This window comes from Protopterus annectens, chromosome 4.part0 (assembly GCF_019279795.1).
Source record: "Protopterus annectens isolate FY-2018-M chromosome 4.part0, PAN1.0, whole genome shotgun sequence".
NCBI classification, from domain to species: domain Eukaryota; kingdom Metazoa; phylum Chordata; order Ceratodontiformes; family Protopteridae; genus Protopterus; species Protopterus annectens.
Window position 1 is genome coordinate 232,134,706 of NC_056733.1, and position 23,253 is coordinate 232,157,958.

At 42.7% G+C, this 23,253-nt stretch overlaps 1 protein-coding gene across 1 annotated transcript in view; it reads right to left on the reverse strand.

Annotated features, from left to right (window-relative positions):
• The window catches only part of DUS1L (dihydrouridine synthase 1 like), a 1,030,374-nt gene that overhangs the window by 206,908 nt on the left and 800,213 nt on the right, over positions 1 to 23,253 (reverse strand). The window contains exon 10 of the mRNA XM_044069730.1: positions 10,717 to 10,808. Within this exon, the coding sequence (XP_043925665.1) occupies positions 10,717 to 10,808 (92 nt within the window). The remainder of the gene's footprint in view (positions 1 to 10,716; positions 10,809 to 23,253) is intronic.

Genomic DNA, 23,253 nt, shown 5'->3' on the forward strand with positions numbered 1-23,253 from the left:
ATCCATCCCAGTTTGGCTTTGTCAAAGGCAGATCATGCCTTCTAAACTTGGTTGACTTTTGAAACAGTCACCAAAGCCATTGATGAGGAAAGGCAGTCCATACAGCCTACCTCGATCTGGCGAAGGCCTTGATACAATACCCCACTCGGGTATCATTGAAAAACTCATCAGCTTAAATGTTAACCCATACATCACAAGATGGGTTGCAAACTGGCTGAGTGACAGAACCCACAGGGTCAGAGTTGCTGGCGCCATGTCAGACTCAAAGCCTGTCACAAGTGGTGTACCACAGGGCTCAGTCCTGGGCCCACTCTTGTTTGGCATCTACTTTTCCAAGTACAAGCAAACACAGGAGGGTTATGGCTGACAAAGTTTGCAGATGACTGCAAACTGGCGCCATAGTAGAAAACACATCTGACACAGATATCCTTCAGAAGGGTCTCACAGAAACGGATAACTGGTGCCAGAGCCATGGACTAAAGTTAAATGCCAAAAAATGCATAGTCATACCCTTCGGAAAAACAAGGTTACCCCTAGCTACCAAATAGGTGGCAATCCACTGAGCATAGAAGAAGTTATCAGGGACCTGGGGACCCAGGTTGATAGTAGTCTGTCATTCGACACCCATGTAGCTAAATTAGTTAGGAAGACCTTCTACATTGCCCACCTTATCATGAAGGGATTCTCATCTAGATCAAGGGAGGTCATAGTCTCCCTATACTCATCACTCATCAGACCAATGATTGAGTACAATGCCCCATTCGGAATGTATCTGACCCGACACTTGCAGCAGCTGGAGAGGCCACAAAAGTTCCTCACCAAAAGGATAAAGGGTCTCAAACATCTGTCCTATGCTGCCCGACTGAAAGAACTCCAGCTCTATTCAGTCGCTTACCGCTTGCTCAGAGGTGACCTTTGCCTAACATACAAGGCCATGTCAAACCCAGATTTGATGAATATGCTTCACCTCAAAGAATCTAGATCCGTCAGAGCCACAAGGCGGGAGACTTAAACCTCGACACGGCTATTAATAGGACACGCTGGAGGGATAGATTCATCACCCAAAGACTCCCTATGCTGTGGAATAAAATCCCGGTATATGTGAGGCAGAGCACCTCGCTGGCCTTGTTCAAGAGAAATCTTGACCAATGGATGGGAGATCGCAGATATACCCCATGGATTACCTCAGTGTCACTGCTCAACAGAGGCACAGCAAAATAATGGGTATAGTTCCCCATACTAAAGGGGTGGCGTAAGCCACAAAACTATGGGCTAGGCTTGTAAATGCCCTCGGGCAGATAGCCTAGTATGAACCTATGAACCTATGTCCTCCTTGCATTCATGTAGGTTTTCTCTGGGTGCTCCAGTTTCCTCTCTCATTACAAAGACATGCATTTGAAGTGTTTCTCCCTGGGACTCCACTGAAAATTGGCTTTGTTCCAATTCAGACTTTCCCAGTAAACAAATGTTAAATAAATAAATATAAAACAGTGGTGCAACTAGTAGTACTGTATGGTCAGAAACCTGGGCAGTAAAAGGAGAGCAGCGGAGGATGCTGGAGGCGATAGAGATGAAGTGCCCGAGATGGGTGGGAGGATACACACTGTGGGACAGATGAAAAAAAAATGAGTACATCAGAGCAAAAACCAAAGTAGCTCCAAATGCAGAGGGTTAAAGACAACAGATTATGGTGGTTTGGGTACATGGTCAGAAAAGCAGAAGACAAGCTGGTGAAGAAGATTTGGAACAGTTAGGAAGAAGGCAAGAGGAAATGAGGGTGCCCACCAAAAAAGTGGATGGACTGTGTGAGAGAAAACCTGTGAAAGCCAGGCTTGACTGTCGAAGAAGGTAGGAGAGTGGCACTGAACTGAGAAAGATGATGATAGTTGACAACACCCCAAACCCATGTAAAAAAACTGGAAAAGAAAAGGGGGCTGATGATAATATACTTTCTCTAATGTGTGGGGCACTACAGCCCATACACCTTGAGGCTGCAACTGTGTGGTCCCCAAGCACTTCTGAAACATCCGTACTTAGACTCTGGTTGGATGAATGGTGCTGAACAGACATCCCAATATTTGTCCTGACCTGTTCTGCCCACCCATACACATGGAATCACTGTCAACTCCTTCTCAGATGGTGAATGCATACTTCTCATATGTTCTTTAGGTACTACTGGATTATGAAAGTCATGTATACCAGGGTCTTGAGAAAAACCTGTGCTCTGAACTGTCAAAGGAAAATCATCTTGTCAGATGTCAGAAATGCTCTGGTGGAGAACGTGCCATGGGTGCTTCTCATGAAAACCTCTGATGTTACGGGAATCACACTGGACTTAGCAAAATTCAATGAAAAACTCAAATTCTGCAGCCAAAGTGGTGCAACAGTTAACATTGGGTGGTGCAGTGGTTAACATTGTCACCTCACAGCAATAGGTTCTCCGGTTCGATTCTCGGCTGGGGTGCCTTCTGTGCAGAGTCTGCATATCTTACCTGCATTCGTGTGGGTTTCCTCCCACATTCTAAACACATGCATCTGGAGCATTTCTCCCTGGGTCTCCGCTGAAAATAAGGCTCTGTCCTAGTCAGAATGCCCCGGTCAACAAATGTTAAATAAATAAATAAATAAAAAGTGGGCACACCTGCAAGTCCTCCTCTTGTTGGGCTAGAAGCAGGCAGTCATCTAGTTAAGGGTAGATGTGGATATGTTTGCCTTCAGGAATGCTACTACGAGGACAGTACAGTTGTGTACACTTACCATAAATGTAGATATTCGAGTGTATTCACTGTTGCAATCATTACATTTGGGTAATCTGCTGGCAGGTTGCCCTCAGTTGGCCTGAATAACAGTCTTGGGTCCTGCGTCGGTTGCTGTCTCCTCTTCCATGACGTCAGGTCGTCAGGGATATAAAACATGCAGCCGATGCCATTTTAATCGTTTTTTCTTGCCCCCAGATGTCAGGTGCCCCCCAAATGGGGAGTAAAGATATATAAATAAACTGTAAATATATATATGCACCTTAGAAACATAAAATTGACCTTCAACTAAAAGCAAATATACCACAAAGGCTTTTGAGTATAGTGAAGGAAAGAAAAGGTATAGAATGGGAGATGGCGGGTGGGTAACCCGGACTGCAACAGTGAATACACTCAAACATCTACATTTATGGTTAAGTGTACACAACTGTACTCTGTACTTCATGTTTCACTGTTGCAGTCATTACATTTGGGTAAAATCCCAAAGCTATGGATGGGAGGATGGAACTAACATTAGGAGCAGCTATAAGGCCCTGCAGGACTGCAGCGGCAAAGCCTGCCCCGGATTTAGAGAAGAGAGGTAAATGATAATGCTTTGTGAACGTATGAACAGAGCTCCAAGTAGCAGCTTCTAGAATGTCTTTGGTTGGGACCCCTCTGAAAAAGGCTGCTGAAGTAGAGGCAGCCCTGGTGGAATGGGATCTGATCCCCTTGGGCACAGGTTTACCATGGTGCAAATAACAGAAACTAATGCAGTGGCTTATCCATTTAGAAATAGTCTGCTTTGATATAGCCTTCCCCTCTGATCCTGCAGCAAATGCTACCAGTAGTTGCTCAGACCTTCTTAGAGATTTTGTCCTGTTTAAGTAGAATCTTAGTTGTCTGTGTACATCCAATGAATGCAGAATCCGCTCCCCCTTGTTCTGCAGATTTGGGAAAAATGTTGGAAGGTGAATGGTCTGGTTAAGAGCCACACTGGATACCACCTTAGACATAAAAGAAGGATTGGTCCTGAGGGCCACCCTGTCCGGGTAAAATATAATGAAAGGCTCCACTGCCATGAGAGCCTGTAGTTCTGAAACCCTTATAGCTAAAGTGACTGCCAAAAGAAAAGCTGTCTTCCAAGACAGATATTTTATATCCGCAGTAGCTGCTGGTTCAAAAGGAGGCAGCGTGAGTTTTTCCAGCACAGAAACGAGGTCCCATGCAGATGTTGGTGTTCTCCTGGGAGGCCTTCAATTTTTGGCCCCTCTGAGATACTGTTTTAGCAGTGGATGAGAAAGGAGGGGAAGCTCTGTGTTGTAATGAGCCGAGATGGCAGAGGCATGGATTTTTATTGAAGAAAAAGATAGGCCCTTGTCAGGCATCTCAGTTAAGTATTGTAAAATCTGAGGAATATTGGGCTTTGCTGTGTCTACTCCTTGTGCTTGGTTCCAAGCACAGAATCTCTTCCATTTATGAGCATAAGATTTTCTAGTACTAGGCCTTCTGGCTTCCAAAATGACATCCATCACAGGTTTACTGAGAGATGTGGTTTGAATAATTAGTTGATTAGCCATGCTGCAAGATTCAGAGTTTGGAGCTGAGTGTGCAGAATTTGATAGTTCTGTTGAGACAGAAGATGAAGTGTTTGAGGCAAATACCACAGAGGAAGGTGTGACATATTCCTTAGAAGCGGGTACCAGTGTTGGCGAGGCCAGTCCGGAGCAATTAGAATCATTTCTGTTTTTTCCTGTCTGACTTTTAGTAAGACCTTAGAGAGTAGATGCAGAGAGGGAAAGGATTAGACTGATAGGTTTTTCCAGCTGAAGGACAGAGCACCCACTTTCCATGCTTTTTTGTGATGAGTTCTTGGGCAGAATTTGTCCAACTGATAGTTTTGGGGAGAGGCAAATGTATCTATGTCTGGGCTTCCCCATTTCTGTGTTAACATGCTGAAGATTTGTGTATCCAGTTTCCATTCGTGCGGGTCCATAAGGTTTCTGCTTAGGTCATCTGCCAGAGTATTTTGCTTTCCTGGCAGGAACTGAGCTTGAAGATGTATTTGGTAAGTGAAGGCTGTGTTCCACAAGGCCATGGCTAATCTTCAAAGGAGGTAGGAATGGGTACCCCCCCTGCTTGTTTATGTACCACATAACTGTGGTGTTGTCCATCTTTATCAGTAGTTGTCCTGGATAAAGTAAGTCCTTGAAAGCTGTCAGAGCATTCTGAACAGCTAGCATTTTTTTCTGGTTGATATGCAGATGCATATGGTTTGGGCTCCATTTGCCCTGAATGCATCTCCCTGCCAGGTGGGCCCCCCAAGCATAGACTGATGCGTCTGTAGTTAGGTTTGTGTGGCAGGGGGTAGAGTGAATGACAGTTCCTTGTTTTAGTGACATGTCTCTGCCCACCAAAGAAACTCCTGTTGTAGGCAGGGAATGAGAGGAATCATTGTTTCCAAGCTGTGACAATGTTGACTCCATAAACTTTTTAGGTACCACTGAAGTTTCCTTATATGCAGTCTCACATATGGAATTAGAATGCAGGATGTCATGAAACCCAAAGCCTGCAGAATTTGTCTTGCAGATAACTGGGTTTTTGTTGCCATTTGTTTGAAGTATGTTGTCAATTGCATTTGTTTGTCTGGCATGAGGTAAGCCATCTGGGCAGTTGTATTCAAGCTTGCACCCAGGAATGTAATTATTTCACAGGGTACCAGTTGTGATTTCTTTTCATTTATGGTGTACCCTAGGCATGCTAGAAGCCTTTTTACAAACGCCATATTTTGAAGAAGAGTGTCCTTGTCCTCTGCCTGAATGAGACAATCATCCAGATAAGGATAAATGTTAATGTTTTTGTCTGCAGAATGCAATTACTGGTGCCAGGCACTTTCTAAAGACCTTGGGTGCAGTAGATAAGCCAAAGGGCAGTGCAGAGAATTGGTAATGCAAAAAATCTGCTTTGAAACTGAGGTATCTTCTGCAAGATTACCTTATTGGGATATGCAGGTATGCCTCTTTAAGTCTAGAGTTACTAACCAAGCATTCTTGCCTAGCATACGCAGCAGCTATTGTAAAGTCAACATTTTGAATTCTGGAATGTTCAGGAACGTGTTCAGAATCGATAAGTTCAGTATTGGATGCCATGAATTGTCTTTTCTGGGTACCAGGAAAAGTCTTGAATAAAATCCTTGTCTTTTTTCCTTTTCTGTTACCGGCTGAATAGCCCCCATATCCATGAGGGACATGACTTGTTTCTGGGCCTCTGCCCACTGGTTTTGTGGTAGATCCGGCCATCCGTATGGAATTGGTAAAGTATGGAAATGAAATCTGTACCCCTGGGATACTATATTTAATACCCACTTGTCCTGGGTAATTAACTGCCAATTTTGAGCATGAAGTGCTAGTTTTCCCCCCAAGGGGGCTGCCAAAAGATAAGTGCTTGGAGATGGTAGAGGAAAGTCATTGAGATTGCTTACTGTAGGGTTGTGCTTTGTTACCTCCAGATTTGGAGGTGGAGGCACCCCATTGCTTTGATCTGTTAGATCTCTTGTGATTGATATCTGGAGACTTTTTGAGTGCCCGGGTTTGCCCTGAGTGGCTCTGTTGGACACAGGAAAGGACGAATGTTTAGTAGGCCAGTGCCTACTGAACATGGGTGGCTGCACTTGCAAGAAATCTTTTACAGTTTGCATAGATTTAGCTTTGTCTTCCATTTTCTTTAAAACCTCTTCTGCCTTATTACCAGAGTATCATGCTGCAAAGGGGCATCCAACAATTTAGCTTTAACATGATCAGGCAGATTTTGCTCCTTGAGCCAGGCATGCCTTCTTATCACAGATACAGTAACGGTGGCCCTACAAGAGGCCACCAAGGAATCAAAACCACATTGCAAAGTATGCTTTCCAACTTGTTCTGCTGAATGCAATAAATCGTGTAACTCTTTATTTTCTACACAATCAGAAATCAACATCATTTTCTGTTTCAGTAAGTCCATAACATGCTGTTGATATTTAAGCATATGAAACTGGCAGTTTAAAGCCCTGATTGCCAAGGTTGCAGACATATAAACTTTCTTACCCCATATCTATCCAGCGCCCTGGAATCTCTATCAGAAGGGGTAGGATTTTTGGCTGTAGAAGCTTTAACACCCTTGGGACCCTGAGAAATAGTCCCAGGATCAGCAGCAGGATTTTTGAAAAGAAATTTGTGGGAGTCAGGAACCCTGTAATATCAGTCTGGCTTACTAGGAGCCGGAGGCAAGGAATCAGGAGCCATGCTTGATTCCAAGAACACATCATCAACAATGTCTAATACAGCAGGTACTGCCAATGGCCTATGCTGAGGAAGAAGGAAATCCCTAAGCCTCTTTTTTGATTCAGAAATGTCCTTACTCTCCCAGTGAAAAAGTTCCCTTAAAGTATGCAAAGTCTCTCCAAAAGAGTAATCCTCAGGGGGAGATGCAGATGGGATGGATTCCTCTGCATCAGAATCCTCATAAGGTGGAAGAGAAAATTCCTGATCAGAAGAGGAATCAGAATAAATGGAAACCTGATCTGAAGATTCATAATCAGTGCCTTGCCTAGGCCTCTTAGTGAGGGGGGGGGGGGGTGTACGAATCCCAGATCAAGGTAATTAAATCCTCAGCCATTTTGATCATTTGTTTTTTAGGCATAGGGGCCTGAGCATATGGCTCATGCGTTGGCTTTTTAGACATAGTTGTTTTTGACCTTGTTTTTGTTGATGGTGTCGGTTTAATATAAAAATGTTGAGGCCTGAAAACACCCTCAGAAGCCGGTGCCTGTTCAGCGACTCCGGACCCATCCAAGGGAGAGACATCTGCGGGTTCAGTAATTTGCGAATCTCATGGCATACCAGACTCCAAATGGGTCTCGGTAGAGGCCTGCGACTCAAAAGTAGCGGGTATCAGGGGCTGCGAAATGCCTCATTGAGTACTGGCAAACTGGCGACTGGCTTAGGAGAAGCTTCGTCGTCGGTTTTGGACCTCGACGGTCTGTCTCTGTCTTTTTCCTTGCGTTTTTGTGAACTCCGGTAGTCTGATTGCTAACCGACGACATTTCAGGGTAGTTAAATCTTGAACCAAAAATATTTAGAAGCAAAAATATACCGATGCTTAATAGTGCGTTGGTTAAATTTAGCACAAAACTGACAGCAAGTCACGTTGTGATCAGGGCCTAGGCAAGGAATACAGTACAAATGAAAATCCTTATGAGGTATTTGCTTCCCACAAGTAATGCAATTATTAACTTTTACTGACATTGGTAAGGAGCAAGAAAAAGTTTCCCTAATGGGGTACTTAGCTTTAGTTTGAAGACTTTGGTTCTGAAACTCGAAAATTTCAGGAGTCGGCCAACCGGTACTTGCAAACTACTTCTGCTTTGGGCACCGCGCAACAAGAAAGACTGATTAAAATGGCGCCGGTTGCATGTTTTATACCCCTGACGACCTGACATCATGGAAGAGGAGACAGCAACCAACGCAGGACCTAGGACTTTGTTATTCAGGCTGACTGAAGGCAACCTGCCAGCAGATTACCCAAATGTAATGACTGCAACAGTGAAACATGAAGAACATCGGGTATTTTGTGGAAAACTCCAGGACCACTACACAATCCAACCCATAATGAAGCAAATTGGAAATGGAAGTCCTCTGCCCTGAATCTCAGGATCCGCCTGTGCTACACATTGAATGGAAAAAGACTGCTATATTTCCTTCTAATCTATAGTGATCACATAAGCTTTGGATTTTGGTAAAGGGAGGATGGACTGCAGGGTGTGTATACTGAATTCTGGGACACTTAAGAAAGGGTTTAATTTTGAGAGATGCAGAAAAAGACTCATGTCCATCATTTCCAGGAACCAAGAAGAGTACAGAGCAAACCCCCCATACTCTACTCCTTCAAAAGGATCTTTTTCCACGGCGCCTTGGGTCATAAGCAGCTGAAGACACCTGGACTGCCAGAATGGGGGCATTCCCATGAAGATGGGGGAGGATATAAACTCTATTCTTATCCTGAGGCAATTGTATCTGGTAACCATCTGTCTGTGATAATCCTCTCTCGGATAGTTCTGAAGGAGGCTAAATGACACCCTAGACAGGGTGCATGCTGAGGTGGGCGAAAGGAAATGATCTCCTTTATGGAATCTTGATTACTTAGACAGCCCTATAGCACTATCTTCAGTAGGCAATCCTGACTTGTTCTTTTCTATCCACTGCCACTTCTTCTTTTTGATGGCTACTTCTGTCTCACCAGCTGACGTCACATTTGGCAATGGAAGAAGGGACATTGCTTAAAGGAGTTCTTAATGTACCCAAGAACAGACAACTGGACAACTGCATCACTATTTCCATGGCTCTCCTTTCTCTTTAAGGCTAATGAAGATATTTTGCGCAGAGAAAACAGTACACCCTTACTCAGGAGCTACCTCTTGACATTGGCTGACATTGGTTGTATCATCTGACAGACATATCTCCTATCTCCTGCCTCCTTATGCATGCATCTGCCAGACCCTATAGCTATGCTCCCCCATCCACATGTCTGCTTAACCCTGTGAGCATGCTACCCCAATGTAAAACTCTGCTGATACTGTGAGCATGCTTACCCAATGCATGCATTTGCATAACCTTGTGGGTATGTTCTTCTATGTACACATCTACATGACCATGCTACTGGATGCATGTGTGCACCAGATCCTAAGGCTATTCTCTATCCTCCTGCATGCATCTGCCAGGTCCTGTGGCAATGATCCCCCATGCTTGCATCTGTTAGACCCTGTTGCTATATTTCCTACCTGCATGCGTATGCCAGAGAATGTAAATATGCTCCCCTTCACTCCCACTTGTATCTGCCAGACCCTGGGGCTATGCTCCCACCCCCCATGTGTCATCCAGACCATGTAGCTATACACCCCATGCATGCATCTGCCAGACCCTGCGACTATGCTCTCCCATTCATATGTTTACCTCTCTCTATCAGTATGCTTCCTCAATGCATGCATTTGCCTGATCTTGGTATACTCCCCTATGCATGTGTGCACCTGGTTCTGCTGGTATGCTCCTCCATTATGCATATGCGTATGTCTGACCTTATGGCAGGGGTATGCTTCCCCCATGGTTTTGTTCAGCTGAGTCTGTGCTAGTACCTCATCAAACTTCATAGTGTCAAGTGCTTTACTATCAAAAGAACAAAAATCACACCCGCGAACGGTGATTACCACGACAAATAACCTCGACTCATACATATTAAGTAGGTTGTATGGTCGACGCAACAAGATCAACAACTTTGTTGATTTTGATGTAAGCAACTCCCATTGCCAACCATGCTTTCACAGTCCCTGCCCTGTGTACATCCTTCTAAACAGACGTACACACATGAACGTCAACATTCCGACTGTTGCTCCTACCATGTTCAAGGAGGAGGCTGTCTTGCAACTGAATGCCGACTTTTTGACTGTAAACCATCTCATGTGTGGCCCTGTGATCCTAGTTGGTAATAACACTACTCATAACCAAACCTTGGAATAACACTACTCACTTTATGGTGCTGAAACACTCTGCCGTGTCTGTCATTTTGCAGTGCTGCTTTCTCTCTCCATAAGGTCCACTAACCTAAAATCAATTTCTCCAATGTTTCTTGGCTTCAAATAACCACCTCACAGTGACTTGACAACATTACACTTGATTATTTTAACTCCTTCTACCAAAGTTATGTCCTACTCCTCTCGTCCTAACCCCCACCCAACTTAGATAACAGCATATTGTCAAAAATCACCATCTCTCTGTCGATCAGACTCAGTCATGCCAGTGACCATGCAATTATGTCACCATATCCATCAGACTCACTCACCATACATGCAGCCCCCCAACACACACACACACACACACACACACACACACACACACACACACACACACACACACACACACACACACACACACACACACACAGCAATACTTACACTGGTCGGACATAGGGCTGGCAGATCCAATGAGGGAGATGCAACTGTCCATTTGTTCTGTCTCCTTCCTTTTCGTAGGCTTTTTCTTCCTGCTAAAATACAAAGACAAGCAGTTAAATGTTTTCTTATCCATAAAAATGTAGGCAAACACCAAGATTGACTCCTCCTAATTATTAGTCCTTCAGCACAGCTTTAAAGGACAGCCGACAGATGGTAACAAGTTCCTACTTAAAAACATATAATCCAAACCTACTGCTGCTTACTACTGCACATCTCTAATAATCTGCAGCAGTAATGGTGGGATAAATGTCTCAAAGCTTACACACCTGTTAGTGCAAAAGGCCCTGAGCTGCTTGAGGGTCTAGTATATTTGCTACCTTTTCTGACACAAAAAATACCATGGCATAATCTCTGCAGGTCAGAAGTAACTGCAAAAATTTTTAGCATGCATTAAAACAGACATCACAGGAGGCAGTTCACAGGGAAAAGATTAACTACACAAGAAACAAATAAGCCTCAGTTATGAAATAGAGGGTTATGAAGGAGTAGGGCATCCGATCATAAAAAAAAGTTATGTATTCGAGAAATAAATTTGAAAATATTCACCTCAAGAGCATAAGTAAACATAAGCAAGAGGTAAATCCTAACATCCATTTCAGAAACACAGAAGTACTTGGTTAAGACCATAAAAAATATCAAAATTATTTGTACTACATAGAGCTTTGCCTGTTCAATGCACTCCTAATACAGAGAAAGAAAGAAAAAGAGTAGAAATGTGAAGAGTTTTTCTTTGCAGTACACACAGTTTCAGATACAGAGAAAAAAAAATAATGAAAAACTCTTTGGAGTACAAAGTGTTTTACAGGTTTGAAAGCTGTAAGATACTTTGCTATGCCTTACAGACAGCAGCCAGTAGCAAAATATATTTATAATCCCCTAACAGCTTTAAAAGTTGTAAATACAGTTCTAGCTGCCACACAGACATGAAAAAGTATGGCAGAGCAAAGTATGTTACTGCACTTAAAGCTAATCTGGCTTTCCAGCTCTGTTCTGAGACTAGTAGACAATGGCGCTGTAATTTGATAAATACATTTTATGAAGCACCTTTCTTACTTTAGAAAAGTTCTTAACAAGTCTGTCTTCTCAGTTTTGGTGTATAATCATAGTGTTCCATGTACGTTACAGTTATGAAGTCTAATGTTTGTTTCAGATGCTCCTGTGTTTACAGTGCACATACTTACTCACTGTCTTCACAACTGCTGACTACGCACAACCTATACAAAGGTGTCTAGCTCTTGACACAAGTCAGCCCTAGATAAGCTTCATGCAAATCAAGAAATAACAATGAAAATATGATGTCCACACAACTAAGAAGTAAAGATCTGCTAATTACTGGAGATTACAACAGCCAAACCTTCCAAGTACAAGGGAACAGTATTTTGGATCAAGGCATTTCACTCAGACATCAACTGATAAGGTTAAGAAAAGCAAAGCTGTTCTAGAAACTTACGAATCACTGTTGTGTTCTTTATTTTTGGGAATACTGCCTGTAGGTGGTCTGAATGCACAGCTTGACTTCCAGAGCTTTACTTTCCTCCACAGCATTAGCCAATGCCCTTTCATCACTGCACAAGGAAGTTGGTGGTATAAGAGGTATGTGAGATGGCACACCCTTCAGATTTTTTTACTATGACTAAAACAAGGAATAAGACCCTGGCACCAAAGTCCAAGTGGAACAGATGGTAACAGTCCTCTGTGCCCCATTTACACCACAGAGGACCCAAATCTCACTCTGCAAAGTGGCGGTACAGGTAAAAGAGAGAGGACAGACCTGATAAGTATGCAACAGGAAGGGTGCTAGTGAAGGACTAAAATGTTACTCCAACCCATACTGACAAGACAGGTCAAAATACAGACAGAAAAAACTTAAAACCTGAGCTTTCTCCGGTTAAGATATAGCTGTATTCAACTGGACGTATAAGAGAATTTAAGTACCTTTTATCTGCACTTTTTTCAAACAATACAGCATTTTAGTTGATTTATTTGTGTTGCAGTGAATATTAAAAATTAAACATGCAAAGCACTTGATGAAGCTGGAGCCTAACATTTTACTTTCACCAAGCCTTAAAACTAAATAAGCCCATAAAAATCTAGTCATACATATTTCAATACACATATTCACAAAAATTAGCTAAATAAAAATGAATTAACAAATATGTAATTCATTAAATAAATAGTAAATACTGCAAATAGTAGCAAACTGATAACATATTTAAAAACCTTCTAAAATCCATTTAATATGCAAAAATGTTATAATAAGTATAATAAATACTAATTTAATCTATCATATCGCAAATATAAAATTCCTAAGTAACTAATCTTACCAACTTTATGAATATAAATATATATAAACTGTTTAAAAAATTATTAATTATTATTTGTGGATGAATAAGTACAGTAAAATTATGAAATTGTAATGTTTATAAAACATATTAAATATCTTATTCTTTATGTAATCTAACTTAACATGTTTTATACATTATATGAATTTTCATTTATATTAAATTTTTAAATCTGGAACATAAACAAAGTTATCTTTTCAACGCTAATTTCCTAAGCACACATTTTATGGAAACAAACTCATTAAGACCAGGATGGACATAAGCTGTAGTTCTAATCTGCCAATGAAGTTCGTGGCATTCTAAATCTAATTGCCACGGACTACCCCTAGGATCTGGTGTCACCTGATGTAATACTACAAACCTAAAATTATGGTTGGGGGTTATTGGCCAAATGTCTTCCCAAAGCATTATTGTTGTCCCGTTTGGTTATTGCGTATTGATGTTTGTAAATATGCTGTCTCAATTCCCTTTTGGTTTTACCAATGTAAAACACAGGACAATCTTGGCATAAGGCACAGTAAACTACTGCTTTAGATAAACATGAGTGTTTACCTTGGACCTTGTAATGAACATTCCTGATTATTACCTCCTTATCAATACACAAAAACTTAACATTGGTTACATCTTCCACACTTAAACATTCCTTTGTTGTGAACATTAACCTTTTTTGTAGGACATTCAAGTAGTGCCTTAATATTAGGACCTCTTCTATAGGTGATTTTCGGTTTATTACCCAATAATTTACTCAAACTAGTATCTTCCTTAATTAAAACCCAATTTTTGTTAATAATTTCTCTAATTACAATACTGTCTAAATTGTAAGTACATAAAAAACTTGTGTGAAAGTTCTCAACTTTATTACAAATAACATCTATGTTTGGGCTGACTACACTAATAGTATCATCCGATGTACTTAGCAGAGGCTTAAAAAATCCTGAATTTCTTTTATTAATAACCTCAAATGAAATTTCTTTGATTAAAGAAACAGGATAGCCTCTTTTAATAAACATAGATTCCAGATGAGAACATGTGCAAAGAGAGCATCTGGGAAAGAAAAAAACATTTTTAAGCTTGTTTCCTGCCTTTCCTGTAAGTGGTCTAGAGTGTTTGTAGGCAGCATCTGAGCCCCCAAGTCTTTCTGTGTTGGAGGGAAGCTTTCTAGCTTAATTTTGTTTCTTAGAACTAGCCACTTTTCTAGTATCAGCACTCAAATATGTTTCTTTGAACTCAGCACTTGTTCAGAACTCGTAAGCTCTAAATAAGCTGCAAATTAATACAGCACTCAACTTTCCTCACTTGTCTACAGGAAAGCAGTTTTTAGTACTTAATAAATAAGCACCTATCCAACATGTCTAAGGGTCAGCTCCTGGTGATTTCTCCTGTCTACCTGATGAATCTGGGCATCTTGGGGCAATGCAGCAATTGCCTCATGTACACAGATAACTCTCTCCTCCTACCATCCAACACTACAACCTGTGAGAGATCACTTATATAGTCAAACTGGAAGAAAAGCTCTCTTCACCCAAGACTGGACTAGACAGTCAAGAGGAGAAGGTAAACACTTGCACCACACCACAATCATCACTTAGTCCCACAAAACCTACACCACCAAAACACACACCTACACTCACGGAGGCTCTCCATAAAAACCTGCCCAAGCATCAGGGACCTCCAAAGCCAAAACGCAAGCAAACTCCACAACCCATATGACACATAGCCCACAAACTCATTGTGCCACTCAACCACAGCCCATACGGCATATCAACGTACCCAACACTCTAGTCATAGGTGACTCTATAGTCAGGCACACTGATGTTCCACTCACCAGGCTAAACAAGGAGAATTTTACTATCAGCTGCCTGTCAGGTGCCAGGATCCGCCACATAACGCATGTACTCAGGTTACTCTACAACAAGTACAAATATGACACTGTCATTGTCCATGTTGGTGTGAATGACCTGAGACGTACCTCCCTGGACTACATGAAAAGAGACATGGAAGAGCTCTCCGATCTTGTAACCCAAGCAGGTATGACCCTAGCCCTGAGTAGCATCCTGCCATCACCCAGAATGATACCACAGTACAAGGACAAAATGACTGACTTCAACAAATGGCTAAGCTTCTGGTGTCATTCTAAGCGGATCCAGTATTTGTCTGCCTGGGATGACATGATCGACAGACCACGACGCTTTGTCAAAGATGGCCTGCACCTGTCGCTCTTGGGATTCCGGATACTGGCAAAGGTTCTTGCCACCCCTAAAGTACCTTTTTTAGGCAAGGTTCAAATGACAAATTCACCACTGTAACAGGTACAAGCAGGCAAAATCTGAGGGTAATGCTACTCAATCCTAGAAGTCTAAACCTCAAAATGCACTCACTTGAGGCACTCCTTAAAATAGAGAACATCAACATCTGTGCAGTGAAAGAGACCTGGTTCAAAGATCCAGTGAGCACCTCTGTGTTACTAGGCTATAATTCATACCACACCTTTCGACCACCTAACCTGGAACGAAGCACTAAAGGTGGAGGTGTGTCCATATTCATTAAGGACTTCCACACCTCCAGGCTACTTGCACAGCATAATGCATCCGAGATTATCCAAGTGCAACTAACTCTGGGCAAGACTGCAATCCAAATTGTAGCTTGCTACAGACCACCCACCATGCCCCAGGATTCCCACTCCTCATTTCTTGATACACTGGAAGGTATTAGGCTACAACCCAACACCCTAATAATGGGCGATTTCAACTACCCCACCATTAACTGGGAAAACTACTTATGTACCAACTCTTTTGCTCAATGTTTTCCGGAATTCATAATTTCCAACTCCTTGGATCAACTTATTCACATCCCCACCAGGGGCAACAATATCCTAAACCTGGTCATTACCAACATGGGCAACCGGTGTTCCACACCAGAGGTCAATTTCTCATTGGTCAGATCCGACCACAAGCTAATCACCCTAGATATCCACATCCCGCCCCCACCCCCAATTACGGAAACCACCGTAAAAAAACTTCTCCAAAGCCAACTTCACACTTCTTAAGACATAAGTGGCAAACTTCATGACACCCATGCAGACGGACAATAGCGGTACGACTGCTGAATCCTACACAAATGCACTTTATAAGCACTTACATGAGTGCATGGATCATGCTATCCCTAATAGAACCAAGATGCTATCCTCCAAAAAAAGGAAGCCAATCTGGTAGTCCTCTACCATAAACAAACTCTACACGAAACTGCTGCAAAAAATAGTAAAATCCCATGACTGGAGGAACTCATTGGTCAACCTCAGTAAGAAGCGGAGATCCCTCATAAAATCCTCCAAAGCTAGTTACAAAAACAAAATTGCCACCGACTCTAAAGGCAACCACAAAGCATTCCATAGCTATGTCAAGAATCTCAATGGCAACACTCAGATCTGCTCTGAGTTACAGCACAATGGCACTACATATACAGAACCAACTGATATTGCCAACATCCTGGCAGATAGGTTCAGTGCTCACTTTACCCCCCTCTCACCCCCTAGAGGGCCCATCTCTATACTGGAAGAATGCAAAATTCCTGTAATCACGGCTGCACAGGCAAAAGAAAAAAACACTCTCCAAAACCAAGAATACAGCATCCATGGGACCTGACAATATCCCAGGCTGCGTTCTACACGAACTACAGAATGAACTGGCACCCTACGTAAGTACCATGTTCAATCAAAGCCTCACCTCAGGCTTTGTGCCCACTGAATGGCGCACAAAGGGGGAGCCATGACGGACCCCGGGAACTACCGCCCCATTAGCCTGACGAGCCTGGTCTACAAGGCCATGGAACGTATCATCATGGAACTCATAAACAAAGACATTGGTAATCTCCAAACTTTGGACCTTACCCAGTTTGGGTTTGTAAAAGGCAGATCATGTCTCCTAAACCTGACTGACTTCTTTGAAGCAGTCATCAAAGCCATAGATGAGGGTAAGGTGGTTCACAGAGCTTATCTAGATCTCACCAAGGCTTTCGACACCATCCCCCACTCTGGAATTTTAGATAAGCTCACTAAACTAGGTATAAATCCCTATGTCACAAGATGGGTTGCCAACTAGCTCACAGACAGAACCCACACTGTAAAAGTAACAGACTCCAAATCCGACTTCAGACCAGTGACAAGCGGAGTACCACAGGGTTCAGTCCTGGGTCCTCTCCTGTTTGGTATCTACTTCTCTGAAGTACAGGCTAACACAGAAGGTCTTTGACTAACAAAGTTTGCAGATGACTGCAAACTAGGAGCCATAATCGAAACTCCTGATGATGTGGACATACTACAAAAGGGCCTCACTGAGACAGATGCCTGGTGTCAAAGCCATGGCCTGAAGCTCAGTTCCAAAACGTATATTGCCATCCCCTTTGGTAAATACTCTGTACCCATGAACTATCAAATAAGTGGTAATCTACTTAACGCCAAAAGTGTGATAAGAGACCTTGGAACACAGGTGGACAGTAATCTCTCCTTTGATAATCACATCGCCATAGTGGTCAGGAAATCCTTCTACGTGGCTCACCTCATCACAAAAGGTTTTTCATACAGAAAAAAAGAGGTCATTGTTCCCCTCTACTCATCACTCATTAGACCCATTATAAAGTACAACGCCCCTTTTGGTATGTACCTCACAAGACATCTACAACAACTGGAAAGGCCACAGAAATACCTCACAAAGAGGATTACTGGCCTCAAACAGATACCATACGCAGACCGTCTCAAAAACCTCCAGCTTTACTCCGTCGCATACTGCCTACTCAGAGGCGATCTCTGCCTAACATACAAAGCTATGTCAAACCCAGACTGTTGGACATGCTCCACTTAAAGAAATCCCAATCCCTCCAAGCTACACGCTCTAGGGACCTAAACCGTGTCACCACAATAAACAGAACATGCTGGAGGGATAGATTCCTGTCCCCGAGACTTCCCATACTCTGGAACAGACTACCTATCTATGTCAAACAGAGCTCCTCATTAGCACTCTTCAAGAAAAGTCTTGATGATTGGATGGGAAATAGGAAATTCACCCAAGGGATCATTTCTGTGGCTCTGCTCGACAGGGGCACAGGAAAATAATTTTATTGTGTGGCAAAAGCCAGGGTACCTTTTTGGCTAGGCTTATATAGGTCCTAGGGCTAATGGCCTAGTATACCTATGAACCTATGAAAAGGGAAAGGGGGTACATGGGAGTTTATCTGAACTGCAGCAGTAAATCTATTCGAACATCAACATTTATGCCAAGTTTTTAACAGAACTGTACTACATCCACAGATTCCCAAAGCAAAGAGAAATATGGTGCTTGGAGCTACAGACCTAGAGATAAGACCCTGCAGGATAGCAGTGGTGAATCTTGATCTGACTCTAAAGGTAGCGCCTGGAGATGATGTGAAATGAAGACCAAGTTGCTGATTCAAGAATAGCCTGTGTTGACACCTCTAAGGAAGGCTGAGGTGGCTGCAGTGCCTCAAGGGACAAGGGATCTTATATATCCTGGAAAAGCTTTGCTATGAACAGTACAGCAAAAGGAAATGCAATGAGAAACCCATTTACACAAGGTATACTTGTTAACTGGTTTCCCTTCTTTCTGTTTAGTAAAGAAGACACATATCTAATCAGACTGATTTATTTAGTGTTAAGCAAATGAAATCTCCACTGTCTATGTACATTAAAAGAATAAAATGTCATTTCTCTATTCTGGGGTTTGGAAAGAAAACTGCAATTGAATGGCTTGATTTAGGGACAGTCTGTTAACCAGAGTAGGTGTGAAAAAAATGGTTGATGGGGGGGGGGAGAGGGGGGCAACCTATCCTTATAACACTAGTACGGGATCTTTGCACGTTACGGCCTAGAGCCCAGAAATTCTTCTACCAGAAGTAATAGGTCCCAAAAGCTACGTTTCCAAGACAGAAACTAGACAGTAGCTGATGCAGCTGGTTCTAAGGGGTTGGGGGTGAGTTTTTCCTAAAATGCAATTAAGATCCCATGGTGGAGCAACATCTTTTCATGGAGGTCAAAATAGATGAACCCCTTTGAGGAACTGATGAAAAGAAGGTCTGGAGTATAAAAGGCATTCTACAGGCAGGCTGAAAGAGCAGAATCATGAACAGCAGCAGATGCTTAAGCTAGTCCAGTTTTGTAAAGGTCTGATAAGATATTCCACAGCCACTTCAGCCTTGTTTGGGTCTATGTTCCTGGACTGACATCACAGAGAGAATATTTTCCAATTACTTACATGGGATATCCTTGTGTTTATTTACCTAGCCTCCTTCATTGTCTTTAGCATATGCTCAAAATGCAGGTGTCTGCCTGAAATCAGTGTGAAAACATCCAAGTTGTCAGCCTTAGTGGGGCCAGGATGGGACATAAGAGAGGGATCCTTTGTTTTGAGTTAGAAGGTCTGCATGCTGAGGCAACACTTTCTATTTTCTTCTTGCCATGCTGTGTAGGAGAGGAAAAGCACAGTTGTGTAAACATACCATAAATGTAGATGTTCGAGTGTATTCACTGTTGCAGTCATTACATTTGGGTAATCTGCTGGCAGGTTGCCCTCAGTCGGCCTGAATTCCAAAGTCTTGGGTCCTGCGTCGGTTGCTGTCTTCTCTTCCATGATGTCAGGTCGTCAGGGGTATAAAACATGCAGCCAACGCCATTTTCTTTAGTTTTTCTTGCCCCCGATGTCAGGTGCCCCCAAAAAGGTAGCAATATTCTAAATATTTATATAAATATATACATGCATCAATATAAACTTTACCTTCATCTACAAGCAAATACACCACATAGGTTGTAGAAGATAAAGAAGGAAATATAAACTGTAGAATATCAGGGGGATGGGAGGAGGGTAACCTGGACTGCAACAGTGAATACACTCGAACATCTACATTTATGGTAAGTGTACACAACTGTACTATGTTCTTTGTGTTTCACTGTTGCAGTCATTACATTTGGGTAGAATCCCAAAGCTATGGTTGGGAGGCTGGAACTAAACAGCATTAGGTGAGACTATAAGGCCCTGCAGCACTGCAGTGGCAAAGCCTGCTCTGGACCTAGAGTAGAGAGGCAAATGGTAATGCTTTGCAAAGGTATGAACAGAACTCCAAGTAGCAGCCTCCAGAATGTCCTTGGTTGGTACTCCTCTGAGAAAGGCTGCTGAAGTAGCTGCAGCCCTGGTGGAGTGAGACCTAATGCCCTTGGGGACAGGTTTGCCATGGTGTAAGTAGCAGAAACGGATGCAATGGCTTATCCCCTTTGAAATTATCTGCTTTGAAATGGCCTTTCCTTCTGATCCTGCAGCATACGACACTAGTAATTGCTCAGTTTTTCTTAGAACTTTAGTCCTGCTCAAGTAGAATCTTAGCTGTCTGTGTACATCCAAGGAATGCAGAATTCTCTCCCCTTTGTTCTGCGGATTTGGATAAAATGTTGGCAGATGAATTGTTTGGTTAAGAGCCACACTGGAAACAACCTTAAGCATAAAAGTAGGATTTGTCCTCAGAGACACCCTGTCTGGGTAAAATATGATAAAAGGCTCTACAGCCATGAAGGCCTATAGCTCTGAAACTCTTCTTGCTGAAGTAATTGCTAGTAGCAGAGCTGTCTTCCATGATAAGAACTTTATATCAACGGTAGCAGCTGGTTCAAACGGAGGCAGGGTGAGCTTTTCCAACACATAATTGAGGTCCCATGCAGGTAATGGTGATCTTCTAGGAGGCCTTAAATTTTGTCTCCTCTAAGATACTGCTTTAGTAAAGGATGAGAAAAGATTGGTGGCTCTGTATTGTAATGAGCCGAAATGGCAGAGGCATGGATTTTGATTGATGAAAAAGATAGGTCTTTGTCAAGCATCTCAGTTAAGTATTGTAATATCTGAAGAATTTGCAGTTCGGCTGTATCAGTTCCTTGTGCTTGATTCCAAGCACAGAATCTCTTCCATTTGTCAGCATAAGATTTTCTAGTACTAGGCCTTCTGGCTTCCAAAATGACATCCATCACAGCTTTACTGAGAGGTGTCGTCTGTATGATTACAGGATTAGCCATGATGCCAGGTTCAGAGTCTGTAGTTGATTGTGCAGGATCTGATTGTTTTGCTGGGACAGCAGTTGTGATTTTTGAGACAAGATCCAAGCTGGGTATTGAGACAAGTTCCTTAGGATTGGGTACCAGTATTAGCGGGGCCAGTCCGAGGCAATTAATATCATCTTTGGCTTCTCTTGTCTGACTTTTAAGAGGACCTTGGGTAGAAGAGGCAGAGGAGGAAAGGCATAAACTGATAGGTTTTTCCAACTGAAAGATAGGGCATCCACTTTCCATGCTTGTCTGTGATAAGTCCTTGTGTAGAATCTTTTCAGTTGATAATTTTGAGGAGAGGCAAATAGGTCTATGTCTGGGCTCCCCCATCTCTCTGCTATCATGCTGAAGACTTGTGGATTTAGTTTCCACAAGTGAGGATCCATAAGGTTTCTGCTTAAATCGTCTGCCAGAGTGTTTTGTTTTCCTGGCAGGAATTGAGCTTGAAGATTTATTTGGTAGGTCAAAGCTGTGTTCCACAGTGCCATGGCTAATCTGCAAAGGGGGTATGTGTGTGTGTGCCCCTTGCTTGTTTATATACCACATGACTGTGGTGTTGTCCATCTTTATCAGTAGTTGTCCTGGATGAAGTAAGTCCTTGAAAGCTGTTATGGCATTTTGAACAGCTAGCATCTCTTTCTGGTTGATATGTAGATGCACTTGATTTGGTGCCCATATGCCCTGAATACATCTACCCGCCATGTGGGCCCCCAGGCATAATCTGATGCGTCTGTTGTTAAGATTTGGCTGGGAGGGGGGTGGAGTGAAAGACCATCCCATGTTTTGGTGACAGGCCTTTGCCCACCATAGAAACTCCTGTTGCAGGCAGGGGATGAAAGGAATCATTGTTTCCAGACTGTGTGAATGTTGACTCCATAAACTTTTTAGGTACCATTGAAGTTTCCTCATATGCAGTCTTGCATATGGAATTAGCAAGATGCAGGATGCCATGAAGCCCAGAGCTTGCAGAATTTGTCTTGCTGAAGACTGGGTTTTTGTTGCCATCAGTTTGAACTAAGTAGTCAGTTGCCTTTGTTTGTCTGGTGTGAGGTAAGCCATCTGGGCAGTTGTATTCAAGCTTGCACCCAGGAATGTTATCTTTTGAGAGGATACCAGTTGTGATTTCTTTTCGTTTATTGTGTACCCTAGGCATGTTAGAAGCCTTCTCACAAACACCAGGTGTTGTAGAACAGTGTCCTTGTTCTCTTCTTGAATGAGACAGTCATCCAAGTAAGGATATATTTGAATACTTCTTTGTCTGCAAAATGCAATTACTGGTGCCAGGCACTTTGTAAAGACCCTGGGCACAGTAGATAAGCCAAAGGGCAGTGCAGAGAATTGGTAATGCATTAAGCCAGCCTTGAATCTGAGGTATCTTCTGCACAACTGTCTTATTGGGACATGCAGGTATGCCTCTTTTATGTCTAAAGTCACCAGCCAAGCATTCTTGCCCAGCATGGACAGAAGCTGTTGCAAAGTGAGCATTTTGAATTTTGGAATGTGCAGGTATGTGTTCAAAATTGATAAATCCAGTATTGGCCACCAGGCCTTGTCCTTTCTGGGTACCAAGAACAGTCTTGAGTAAAAATCCTGTCCTTTTTCTTGTTCTGGTACTGTCTGAATGGCCCCCATATCCATGAGGGACGTAACCTGTTTCTGTGCCTCTGCCCATTGTTTTTTTGGCAGATCTGGCCAACCATCTGCCATTGGCAGAGTGTGGAAATGGAATCTGTATCCCTGTGATACGATGTTTAGTATCCACTTGTCCTGAGTTATTACCTGCCAATTCTGAATAAAAAGTGCTAATTTTCCCCTATGGGTGCTGCCAAAAGATAAGTGCTTGGTGTAGGCAGAGGGAAGTCATTGAGATTGCTTTTTGTAGGTTTGCGCTTTATTTCCTCCAGATTTGAAGGTGGACGCGCCCCATTGCTTTGACCTGTATGAGTCTTGAGCCTGGTACCTGGAACCCTTAGGGCGTTTGGATTTGCCCCTTTGAGCTCTGTCTGACACAGGAAAGGACCAATTTTTTGTAGGCCAGTG